Source organism: Dendrobium catenatum, unplaced genomic scaffold, assembly GCF_001605985.2.
Source record: "Dendrobium catenatum unplaced genomic scaffold, ASM160598v2 fragScaff_scaffold_1676, whole genome shotgun sequence".
NCBI classification, from domain to species: Eukaryota; Viridiplantae; Streptophyta; class Magnoliopsida; order Asparagales; family Orchidaceae; genus Dendrobium; species Dendrobium catenatum.
This window is the reverse complement of record NW_021320138.1, coordinates 154,983-168,520: the sequence shown is the minus strand read 5'-3', so window position 1 is coordinate 168,520 and position 13,538 is coordinate 154,983. Positions and strand designations below refer to the sequence as shown.

The following is a 13,538-nucleotide window of genomic DNA, read 5'->3' as shown; positions in this document are numbered from 1 at the left end:
AGATTTGGAAAATAAAAAATATATTACTTTTAATATACAGCCAAACGGATTTATATACAAAAAAGAGTTTACCAAGCCATAGCAGCATAAAAAACAAACAAAAATGACAACTTCAGAGACAGGGAACGAAGAAGAATATATCATCAAGCCTATCATTTGTAGGGGAGTTACCTCCGTAAACAAAGAGTCCTTTCTCACCATCAATCTCCGCACCAGAGAATGCGCACCACCCACGCGGTCCCGGACTTTCGCCGCCGCCGCCGACGGAAACCTTAATCCAACCACAGGTCTCAGTATCAAGTCCATAAACCTCCCCAGCAAACCTGCCAGCACCAAGATGCCCCAAGTCACTTGGATCAATCTCTCCGCCATAAATAAAAACATACTTCCCAATACCAACGCTCGAAAACACGCTCCTCGGGCTCGGCTTTTCGCCGCCGCCGCCGGTGGTATCGACGACCGACCATTCCTTGCTCGCAAGATCAAATGCGTGCACATCATCAAGCTCCGCGCCTGAGAATCCATACACAACCCATACCTTCCCTGCTGATACAGCCAGCCCTGAACCGCCTCGCGGCCGGCATTCCTCCCCAGGCGATGGGAACTGTATCCATTCGTGATCAGTAGCATCGTACGCCCATAAATCATTAAGCCGGCCGGCATTTCCGCATCCACCAAAGACGTAAATGCGACGGTCATCCGCCGCCATGGAATGGTAGCTGCGGTGGGGAGGACCTGTTTCATCCGACGAGAGCAGAAACCACTCGTTGGTGCGGGTGTCGAATGAGAAGAGCTCGTTGAGCTCCTTGTGATCGGCATCGCGGCCGCCGAAGAAGTAGATAATGTCGCCAATGGCGGCCATTGTGACGCCTACTCGAGGCGGCGGAATGTCTCCGACGACCTTAGGGCTGGACCAGACACGGTGGTCGAGGTCAAATACATGGAGCTTGTTATCGACTGGGACGCGAGGTGTGAACTCGCCCCCGAAGACATAAGCTTTCTTCCCAACTGCAGCAACAGCGTGAGAGCTTCTTGCGCCGGGTACGCTTCCTTTCTGCTCTAGCTGTTCAAGAAATAGACGAGATAGAGATCCAACTTATCTTAAAATCATTAATGGTCAAGTATGGAAAATGAGTTATCTCCCATTTTCTACAATAGCCGTTACAGTGTTTCAAGTCAATAGAGAACAAGCAGCTTGTTGGGAGGTACGTCCATTAAAACCTTAAAAGCCGTGAACTCTTAACTTGAGAAGCACGCAAGGTATTGCTTGACCTAAAGGTATTTGGTAATTTAGTGCAATTAACATATGATGAGTTGTGAAAAGCTTAATGATAGAAGCTACTTTTAAACAGCTATTTGATACTCATTTATGTTGGGATTTACATGAAATTTAGGAGCTGTTTGGTAGCTCATAAGATTTGATTTAAATAGGATCTCGTAAATACTCTAAATCCGGATTTTGGAAATCCTAAGGGGTCTAAATCCTGATAATTGTTTGGTAATATTCATGATAAATCCTATTGAATCCCTTGTGACTATTTGGCTATAGAGCAGATTTAACGAGCGGACTCTTCTTCTCGAGCCAATGAATTTTGTAAATCCGGGAAAAAAAAAGATTTCGGAAATCCGGGATTTAGCACGAAAGGCTGAATTTTTCGTCTATGGCGGCTTTCATTTTCCGTCAGATTTGGTTTTGTATTTTAGGCCATTTGCGCTCAAATCCGGTCTAAATCCTGCCACCAAACAGCCCCTTAAGATGAATGCAGGCAAAGAGATTTAGGGGTTCTTTCAAATCTTGGATTCCATAAATTCAGGGATTTTAAGACAAGAGAAATTAACTAATTTTATAATTATTTTGGTTTCTTAGATTTAGTTTATCTCTTAATAGATGAATTATGTATACAATAGAATAATTAAACCAAAGTCAAAACAGCTTATTAGTCTATTTAATTATTTTTAAATCAAATCAGTACTTTTAAGATAGAACAAACAGTTTTAGGATTTAACTCAGATTAAGGGCATGTTTGGTTCAAATTAGAACTTAGCAAATCCAAAATTGATAGAATGTCAGAATCTATTAAAGGTAGAACTATTTGATTGCCTAATTCTTTAATCCAAAACCAAATCTGTGGAGACTGTTTCTGTTTGGTTGCTGATTTGGAAGATTTGGGAACTCGGAGAGATTTACTAAACCCTAATTGAAGTAAATCTCTTGAATCCCAGCACTAACAGGACTTGATAAATCCTAAATCTAGGGTTTATTCAAAACCCTTCTGAAATCCTGCTTCAAATATCCAACCAAACAGCCCCTCGTCAAGTTTTAGGGATTTAGCATTCTCAAGATTTACTGAATCCGAATCTGCTAATCCAACTCGCAATACAAAAAAAAAACCCTTAAAATTTCCTTGAAAAAGAATCCAAGAAAAAATAACTGAAGAAATGGAAAGAGAACGAGGAGTATGGTAAGATCATGCGGAAGAACAGAAGGGATTTGTTCTTCCCAGGGATTCGAATCAAATGAGGGGAGAAGAAGAGAAGCAGAGAGACGAGAGGAAGAGTACCTTCACCCATTTTCCTTCCATTGCTCACAATCGTCAGAAATCGTCAGAAATGGCGCTCGACAGTTCGGCTCCTCTGGATTATTAAATTACTTGCAGAAAATTATCTCATCGTTTTTTAATTACAATAATGCCACTATTATTTAGAGATGGGTGTGTGGGCCCCTAAGTCGTACGTTCTTATTTTGTTTTGTTTTATTTTATTTATTTTAAATTATGCTGATTGCTAAGTTTACGGTCTTAAAATAAAGTGAATTATTAGAGAATGAATTGAAAAAAAAAAAATTTTGATGTATAATAAATTTTGAAAATACAAAAGGCTTTAAAGTTTATTTTTTTAATTACTATAAGTTTAAAACATAATATAATATGTTTAAAAGGAATTTTTTATTTTTTGGAAGAATATAATTCATAAATTAGATCCCTTATTTAATTTTTAAAATTGATATGATTTCATATTAGAATTTAATAAATAGATTTTAGTAATATCAAAATTTTATTAAATATAATAACAGTCTTAGAATTTGAAGAAAAATCTAATAATATCAAGATCTTGAATCCGTCATTTTTTTTTTTTTTTTATAAAAATCAAAACCTGAGAGAAAATTCAGGTTTCCAGGTCTTCGGAGAAAGGTGTTGGAGGTGGGAACATAAGGCTTCACATTCAGGTGAAGAACTATTGGCTGAGAAACGTGGCGAGCTTTCTCTAAAGAGGCTTAGTAATAAATTAGGAAATAAATCCTAATTATCATTACAGGGGCCGGTGGTTTTCCAAAGCCAGCAAGGAGGTTTAATTAATTCCTAATTCCTTTAATTGGATTAGGGAGCAATTTAAGGATTAAAGTTAAGAGGAATTCGGTCAGGTAAGGTTTCAAATTGTTTCCAAAGAGGTGGAGAGTGATTTAGGAAACAATTTGATTAATCCAGGAATTGATTTCAGACCTCACGGGATTGAGAGGGAAGTGGGGAATTTAATTTCCAAAGTCCAACCAAATTTTAGGGAAGAAATTAAGAGGTGGGGCTTGAGGAAAATTCGGCCAAGCAAGAGGATATTAAGGCTCATTGATTTGCATTTAGGAATTAATGAGGTGATTTAATGTTCTCAGATTTTGAATTTAAAATTAAAATAAATTTTGTGAATTTAAAATTCAAAATAGATCTAAGTCGAATACTTTCCTAAAATAGATTCACTAATTTTAGGAAAGATTTCTAAATTCAAAATGTTTTGAATTTTAAATGAGGGATTTGTGGAGGCATGAATTCAAAAAGTTTCCTAAAATAGGGTTAGGGAGTTTAGGAAGGCTTATTTGAATTTCAAATCAATTGAGTTTGAATTTCAAACTATTTCCAAATTCATTCAAGCCTAAATTAGGAAACTTCAATGGGATGATGAAGGGAGGTGGCCGGCGGGTTGTGAAGAGGTGGCCGGCGTGATTTTGAAGAGGTGGCCGGTGGCTTGGGTGGAGGATGGGGATGTCGACAACGAGAAAAATGAAAAGATAACGAAAAAGAATAAAAAAAAATTAAATAAAACCACGAACCCGGCCGTCTCCAAGGTTGGTTGGTGATACGATTTCCCTCTCCAAGGGATCTCAAATCACGTGCCCGGACCCATCCTGCGGCTGGTGAAGATTTCGATTCCTCCCATAGGAATCTCACAAACGCTTTCTTACAAGAAGAACACAAGTGTGAGACCTCGTTCCTTTGCTGTTGCTGTAGCTGCTGGGAAAAGTGATATTTTTCCCAGGATCGTCCAGGCCGATTGGAGATCGTCCAGGCCGATCTGCACTGTAGAAAATATCGTCCTGAGAATAGTTCTGGGAGTCGTCCAGGACGATCAATTTTGGTCTGATCGTCCCGGGACGATGTGACGATCGGCCGGGCCGATCCCACTAATGATATAAGAAAATGAGCTCGTTTTGAGGAGAGAGAAAACATTTTTACTGGATGTGTGTATTGATACGAATAACGGATGGAGAAAAAAGAAAAAGAAAATGAATGATCGATCAGATGAATCCTTTCACTACACGGATCTTGGGTCGTTATAACAAGTGTGGAAAAACAGAAAAATTTCATATTCATTCTCCCTCTCTTACAATAGCTTAAGACCCTTATTTATAGGCCATAACATGAGAAAAAATAGAAAATTACAAAAATGCCCCTTGGGCCAAAAAATAAAGAGGAGGTACAAACTTAAAAGATCATCAACATATTCAAATATTTTTCCTTCACATTTCACCAATCAACATGAGCATACCATACTCATATATTTATTGAAGGAAATTCAGCAAGTTCTACATACTAAAAATAACAACCATCCTCGCAAAAGAGAAATACAAAAAATTATGTATATGATTAAAGATAATATCTGCCACCAATATTAATGTTGTTAATAATTAAGAATTGATAATTTTGGCCACATTTTACAAAAATATATGCCTTCAAATCATTATTAAAAATAAAAGGCAAGAACATGAACTATAGTTTTTTCATGGCCAATTCAAACACCATGAAAGGTTCTCATAAAAAAGTAAAGCTAATCTACCCTCATTTTTACTAAGCTAATAAGGGTTTTAAAAATCAGATCGGACCAGCTGGTCTTACTGGTTCAACCGTGAACCGATCTAAAAGCCGAGTTTAGCCTGAAAATCGATTTTGTTTTAAACCAGGATGAGCCGATTAGAACAGTCAAGTCAACCAGCGCGAACCAATGAAGCAATCTTGGTTCGCTTGAATTGACCGATTCAAATTTTGAAATATTTAAATAATTAAATTAATACATTAATAATAAAAAAATTAAATCTATATTGCAATTAAATATCGCTTGTGGATCTTCAAATATATCATCCTGGTATTCGTACTTGTTGCGGGCTAGAATATACGCGGCGGTAGAGTACTAAAACTTTAAATGAATATTTGTAGTTAATTGCATCTTCAACAGAGCCCTACATGTTGGGTACCCATGCTCTGCGCTGACAGTTTTTTCCCACCCACGCCCACCTATGATGACTTACGGAATGTCATACTCACCCACACCCATCCACTTTCCACGCTTCTTGAATGCAATCTGCCACGAATTAATGGCCTTGAGATTTTTTGTCATTTTCTCTGACTGAAAACTTTCAAGCCACATATATATAAAAATCTGTCGTGGTCGCTACATGGTTTAGTGTTGTACACTGCGTTGTAAGGATTACTGTAATAAATTGCATGCATATGATGATTAGTAATGTAAATCAATTTGTCCTCTAATATTAAGTAACTGCTCATACCCACCCACGAGGTCATAGGCGTGCCCATACCCACCCATGCCCATTGGATATATATGGATACATGATTGGGTATGAGTATGAGTACCCAATGCAGCGCTATAACCTTCAAGGAAATAACACGGTCCATGTTTATCTATCAGAACAAATTCCCCGCTCTTCTTCCTTCATAGTTATCTTCTTCTTCCTATCAATGCATCCCTATGTGAAATGGCGCCCTTCTTAGATTGTTATATAAAATTTCATGTTTCTTCTCATTGTCGGTGCTCGTCAAACCCATCAAACATCCCCTTCTTTTTAATCTCTCCAAATTTTTTTGGACTTTTGCTTTGCTCGTCTTTCGCTGTCGTTCGTGTTTTGCTCGCCGAAACAGTCTCCCGCGCTTTTTCCTCTCGTCGAACGCAGCAATCTTCGCCGAAGCCCCACGAGTTCGCCTCTTTTTAAATTCCTAGGGTTTCAATTCGCCAATCTCTCTGTCTTCTTTATCCCACGGCCGCCTACTTCTATTTTATATTTCTCATCTTCTTCTTCGTCATTGCCGTTTGCTTTTGGATTCGACATTCACCACTGTTTCTCCAATTGAGGTAAACAGAGTCATCTTTGTCAATAAATGATTTTTCGATCCACTTCTTCTTTTGGACAGATTTTCTTTGTCGGAATCAACTTTGTGAATAAATGATTTTTTATTCAACTTTGTCATATAATAAAGTTGATTCCGCTCACCTCTCCGATTGAGGAAAACTTCCTCATTTCTTCGTCATTCACCACATCTTCTTCTTCGATGCCATGGAACCTTCCGGTCGGCTGGCCAGAGAAGGGAACGGCATCAAGCCAGTTTTGCGGCGATGCATATCGTATATTTCTTATATATACGAGAGGTAAACAGAAAGTTCTGTGCAAAGGCGTTTGGTTGCTCTAAACTACCAAACAAATCTGATGGAAATGAGAAAGTTGATAAACGTGGAAGCAAAACTAACTACGACAGGTAAACCGAAAGTATTGTGCGAGTGGAATAAGGTGTTTGAGAAGAATTTTTAATCTCTGGGTTAAAAAATTTAGTGTTTGTCAATAAATGAGGAAGCTTTGATATTATTGAAAATTTTGTATGTGCATTTTGGCTAATAGGCAATTGGAGAAGTGATAACGAAAACAAAAATAGATTGTGCTTTTGTTTTGGACAGATTTCCTTAAAGTTTTCTATGGTTGTTTTTTAGTATAAATTTTTTCTTCCCCTTTTAAGCCCTAAATTCCTATTTCAACATTTTCTAGGGTTTGCAATTTAGTAATATCTCTGTTTCCTTTCTCCTATGGCTGCATGATTTTTTTTTACATACCTCAATTTATTCTCTGTCATTGTCGTTTTGTCCCCGGAGGAGAAACAACGGTTCTCCCATTGATTTTATCATTGGTCCAATTCGATGTTTGAGCGGTTGGGCATAGAAGGGAATGACATCTATCTACTTCAAAATTTTGATATCTTAATAATAGTAGCTTCTTATCTTGTTGGATAGTTGTATGCTTTTCTTCCTTTCAATTTCTTCTACTTACAATATTTTTCTCCTCTCTACGTTGTTCCTCTGTATGTTTTTCCTCCTCTAGCAAAGGTGGATTTTCTTGAATTTTTCAGATTTATTCTTCATACAAGGTATATACCAAAACGAAAAAAAATGAAAACATTGGCTGAATTGAAATTTCAAAATTTTCAACACTTAGACAATCGAGATAATATTTTATGTTTATGTATTCTTGTTATTTCATTGTGCTATTTTTTATTAATGTATTCATATTTCTCATTTGCACTTTGGGTACTTAATATCTTATGGTGCAGCAACCCCTGTCCATCGTATCCAATGCACGATTTGGTCCTTCTCACTTACTGCTTGTCGATATTCCTCTTGCCCAACCCATCATTCATGGTAAATTTATTATTATAAACTAATTGTCATTTGCTAAATCATATAATTACTTACTATTGATTTATTTATTAAATATTATTAATTAAGTTCAGACGGAATTTTAAACTTATGTCATAAATGATGCATTATCAACCCATGAACAAACAAATCATTGTAAAATATTTAAGACTTATTGAGTTAAATGATTTTTCAATTAAATTTAAGCTTAGATAGAAGGTAATATCTATGTTATATTATTTTGGTATCATCATATTTCAGTACGCAAGAGATTTTGCATAGGATTGGTCGCAATAAGAAGAAATAATAGGTACTATATAGAATTAACTAATCATTGTATTGCTCATTTCGAAAAGTTTTTCTTTTCCTCTTTTCCATTTCTTCGTTGATGTTTAAGTTCATTGCTCCTTAGCCTTCGCCTTTGTCTAAGAAGAAGGTGAACTTATTAGGGTAAAAATTGATCATTTACTTATTTCTAAACGAATTTTTTCTGTTGTACTTCTTATCCCTCTCGCTTAATGGGTTTGCTGAGCATAATCACCATTATCTTATGGATATTGCTCATATTTTAATATTTAGATGTATTTCTCACAAATTTGCCAATTTTAGAAAATACTATTATTTATGCACTTCAATTAATGTACTTTATTGTTGTGAATTTACTACTACTCAATTCTCTATTTCTTATTTTGATAAATCTTCTTTTCACTCAAGACCTTGTATCTTTGATTATTTGTTTTATCAATCCCCTTTACCTATGTAATGCAAAACTCCATTTACTTAAAGAACTATGTCAATTTCTTCACCTTCTTTCAAACAGGTACCTGAATGCCTTTAAGCGCTCACATAACGTAGTGGGGATTGAAGAAATGCGGCCGTAGTGTCATCCGACACCTACTTGAAGCGCTCACATAGCGTGGAGGGGAAGGCTGTGTTTTTCAAAATTTCACCTAAATAGGCGAGACGTCGGAAGGCTGTCGAAATTTGGACTGAATAGTGGACTTGATTTGAACTCTAATGAACTTAACATGGGACATAAAACTTGGACTTGAGTTGGGATCAACAGTAAACTGAAATTGAATAAGTAAAATACCATATCTATATCTATAATAAGGGGTTCTAGATTAATCATACTTTATTAAATCTATTAATACTAAAGATTTTAAGAATTTGTAGTATGATATTTACATGATATCTTTTACATTGACTATAAATCACATCGTATGCTTCAATTTTTTTTAATTGTAAATACTTTCTTTTATCTCTTACTACTGAACCTCATAAATATGTGTAAACTTTTACTTGTGATTTCTTTTCTTTTATCTACTTTTATAATAAATCGTGCTTAGCCTATTCCCAGGCTCTCGATTTACTTCTATATAGAAAAATCTATCCATTCTCTTGTCCAGTGAGATAACACAATTTTAGTGTTCCCACATGTGATGTTCTTTATGTAATGTAATACAAGTTTTTTCTTACTTTGTTGCACTTAATTCAATTGAATTCATAACTATACTTAATCCCCACTATATATCATTGTATTTCAACTCCTGCACCAATACATAGAATTAGCGTTCATACTATCAATCAAAATTTTAGATGATTATTCAAATTAGCTTTCAAAATTAAAATTGTAGTTAAAATAATATTGTATTTTTTTACATCCTTATTGCAAATTAGTGCTGATGTTGATCATTCAAGCTACTACAAATTATCTTTCAAGTATAGTAGCTTTAATTCCACCAGAACTCCTAATACCATTCAAACTTTGTGTTGTTATTTATCTTTTAGCACTTTATATATAATAGCTATAGGGTTTCTTACTATTTGAGTATAACTTGAACATATTTTCTCATGAGTTTGAGTTTTAGAATGTGAAACATGTTTTTTCTATTTTTAAAAACTGTAGTGTCGCCAATTTTGATATTATCTCCTTATATCATATTAAATATATTATCATATAAATTCATTTTTTTATTTACTTCGTGATGACAGTTTTTTTTTTATTTCTTACTACTTCATGAATTGTTGGTGCAACAACCCCTGTCCATCACCTCCTACGCCCAATTTCGCTCTGCTCACCTATCACTCAAGGTAAATTTATTAGGATAAACAATTTATCAATTGCCAAATCATATAAGTAATTGTTATTTAAGTATTAAACATTATCATTTCATCAAGTTGGATTATATCTTTGAATAAGCCAAACTATGTTTGGACAAGGGATGAGCAAATGAGATACAATCTTGTTCTCTCCAACCCATCACTCAAGGTAAAGTTATTAGGATAAATAATTTATCATTTGCCAAATCATATAATTAGTTGCTATTTATTTATTAAACATTATCATTTCATCAAGTTGGATTATATATTTCAATAAGTCAAATTGTGTTTGGACAAGGGATGCGCAAATGAGATAAAATCTTGTTCTTTGTTTACATATGATGTGAATTATACTGCATTGCTTCTATTAATTTTGCTCATCAAACTCTAATTTTCTATGAAGTTGCTTCTTCTTGAGGTCTTCTTGGTGTTCTGTTTTATTCCCCAATGCTATCATTTTTATAATGTACCATGAGATATGTCAATTTGTAGCCTGCTTTAGGAAGATTTGTTTGAATTATACTCATGTTATCGTTATCATTTAATCAAGCTGGATTAAATCTTCGAATTAGCCATACTATGTTTGGATGAGGGATAAGCAAATGAGAAACAATTCTATTATTATTTTTTTCTATCTGCATATGATGTGAGTTATGCTATATTGCTTTTATGAATTTTGCTCATGATTCTTATAAAGTTATAATTTCTTATTTATACATTAATTTTTATGTTGCATTTCTTATCCCTCTTATGTTTTTTTTTAATAAATATTTCAAACAATGGATTTCATATATTAATGTCTAAGTTCATTAGACTTTTATTATGCTCCATAGTTTCTCGATTTTTTCTATAAAATGTTTCAAAAGCAAATATATATTGGTGCCTAAACTTTTATTATGCCCTATAGTTTCTTGGTTTTTTTCTACAAAACGTGTCAAAAGAAAACATATATTGGTGTCTAATGCATTTTTCCTCCATTTATTAGCAATTGTTATCAATATAAAATAGCTCAAATTAATCCATTAAATTTGGAGTCTTGCAATTTCATAATTTCAAGGAAGATATGTGATGTTTTGACAGCGAGAAACTTTTAAATTTTTAGGGAAAATAGAATTTGAAATGCAACAGCTATTCAAAGTCTTCCACCCAATGTCTTCTATCTTCAAGCTCTTGAGCTTATTAGAAGGGAAAGAGGGAAACTCTTTCAACTTCGGGTTTCACTCACCATCTTTAACTAAAATATCAAACTACCTTCCTTCTACATCCTCCATACTATCTCCTTGAATATGAGATGGCTAAGTGAAACCAAATGCAATCCACATTCAGATTAAATCATCTTTATTAAACTCATGATCTTGTGGAAATATAAAACAAAATGCAAAATAAATTTGTATAGGATTTGGCAGACATATATAACTTACTCTTAAGATGAAAAATATATAATCCTGACACAATGTTGTAATACTTAAATTGCTTCCTAGAATTGTCATCACTTGCCTTTCATCCAAGTTAGAATTTAGAACATCACCAATGACCTTTGCTGATAGTAAAGTTCCTGTAAGGTTTTTAACTCTCTCCAATACTGATTGTTAATTTTTTATGATCATTATGGTTATCTACATCAGAAAATTTATGATAATTAAGAAGCTACAAACACTCTGATGCGTCGTTAACGTTAAAACAACAAACAAACATTTGAGTTATCTTTTTTTTTTTAGTTTAAATGTGATTAGCGCCGATTAGCCTCTTTGAGCGCGATTTTACCCAAATTGACTCAAATTAAGCCGAATCGGGTCTGATTTTGAACTCAATTTTAATTCAATGTTCTTTAATTTGATTCCAATTGAAGTTTAATGGACTTTCCAAGCAATTTGGATCATCTACTAAATCAAGCAATTCTCAGATAGGCATGAAGCAGCAAGCCGGTATGCATGATTTCAATTTATATAATTTTCTAATTCAAAATCACTTTAATGGATTTTATTCAGAATATTATAATTCCATTTAATCAAATTTTATTAATTTCTGATTTAATCATTGATTAAAAAATAAAATAAAAAATAAAGAGGTGGTACAAACTTATAAGATCATCTAAATATTCAAATATTTTGCCTTTACATTTCACGAATCAAGATGAGCATATATAAACACCATACTCATATATTTATTGAAGGAAATTCAGCAAGTTCTACATACTAAAAATAACAACCATCCTCGCAAAAGAGAAATAAAAAAAAATTATGTATATGATTAAAGATAATATCTACCACCAATATTAATGCTGTTAATAATTAAGAATTGATAATTTTGGCCACATTTTACAAAAATATGCCTTCAAATCATTATTAAAAATAAAAGACAAGAACATGAATTATAGTTTTTTTATGGTCAATTCAAACACCATGAAAGGTTCTCATAAAAAAGTAAAGCTAATCTACCCCCATTTTTACTAAGCTGATAAGGGTTTTAAAAATCAGATCGGGCTAGCTGGTCTTACTGGTTCAACCGTGAACCGATCTAAAAGCCGAGTTTAGCCTGAAAATCGATTTTGTATCAAACTAGGATGAGCCGGTTAGAACAGTCAGGTCAACCAGCGAACCAATGAAGCAATCTTGATTCGCTTGAATCGACCGATTCAAATTTTGAAATATTTAAATAATTAAATTAATACATTACTAATAAAATATTAAATCTATACTGCAATTAAATATCGCTTGTGAATCTTCAGATATATCATCTAAAACTTTAAATGAATATTTGTAGTTAATTGCATCTTCAACGAAATAGCACGGTCCATGTTTATCTATCAGAACAAATTCCCCGCTCTTCTTCCTTTATAGTTATCTTCTTCTTCCTATCAATGCATCCCTATGTGAAATGGCGCCCTTCTTAGATTGTTATCTAAAATTTCATGTTTCTTCTCATTGTCGGTGCTCGTCGAACCCAGCAAACATCCCCTTCTTTTTAATTTCTCCAATTTTTTTTGGATTTTTGCTTTGCTCGTCTTTCGCTGTCTCCCGCGCTTTTTCCTCTCGTCGAATGCAGAAAATTTCGCCGAAGCCCCACGAGTTCGCCTCTTTTTAAATTCTTAGGGTTTCAATTCGCCAATCTCTCTGTCTTCTTTCTCCCATGGCCGCCTACTTCTATTTTATATTTCTCATCTTCTTCTTCGTCATTGCCGTTTGCTTTTGGATTCGACATTCACCATTGTTTCTCTAATTGAGGTAAACAGAGTCATCTTTGTCAATAAATGATTTTTCGATCCACTTATTCTTTTGGATAGATTTTCCTTGTCAATAAATGGAATCAACTTTGCCAATAAATGATATATATGCAACTTTGTCAAGTTGATTCCGTTTACCTCTCCGATTGAGGAAAACTTCCTCATTTCTTCGTCATAATGAGACTAAGTAATTCATAATTGCTAAACATGATTACTGGATGTAATCCTCTACTCCACTACCCTCTGTATTGGCATGTGCTGCAGTCTGACGTCTCATCTAAACTGTTGATGGCTAACGGTTTCATCCTATCCGCTCATGTCGTTTTCTCTTCTTATCCTTACTGAGTATATGTATGTTGCTACAGTAAATGCAAAGTAGTACAACAGAGGATTTTCTATTTCCTTGGTTTCTGCAATGTCTTATTCCTCGTTGCTCTGCTTTTCTTTTCTTGTCTGTGTTTACAGGTATCAG

General features: G+C 34.4%; 1 protein-coding gene across 1 annotated transcript; it reads right to left on the bottom strand.

Annotated features, from left to right (window-relative positions):
* Positions 1–27: 27 nt before the first annotated feature.
* Positions 28–2,678, bottom strand: LOC110110001 (nitrile-specifier protein 5). The gene is made up of 2 exons (XM_020841268.2): positions 2,562–2,678; positions 28–1,063 (listed from the first exon to the last, which is right to left on the bottom strand). Exons 1-2 carry the CDS (start codon positions 2,580–2,582, stop codon positions 113–115), a joined length of 972 nt encoding a protein of 323 aa, XP_020696927.1. The 5' UTR covers positions 2,583–2,678; the 3' UTR covers positions 28–112.
* Positions 2,679–13,538: the final 10,860 nt, after the last annotated feature.

Bases quoted from the DNA above. Each gene is read 5' to 3' on its own strand.
- LOC110110001 (XM_020841268.2), bottom strand. From the start codon at position 2,582: ATGGAAGGAAAATGGGTGAAG. The intron at 1,064-2,561 runs GTACTCTTCCTC...TTTCTTGAACAG, and splicing joins TGGAAGGAAAATGGGTGAAG to CTAGAGCAGAAAGGAAGCGT.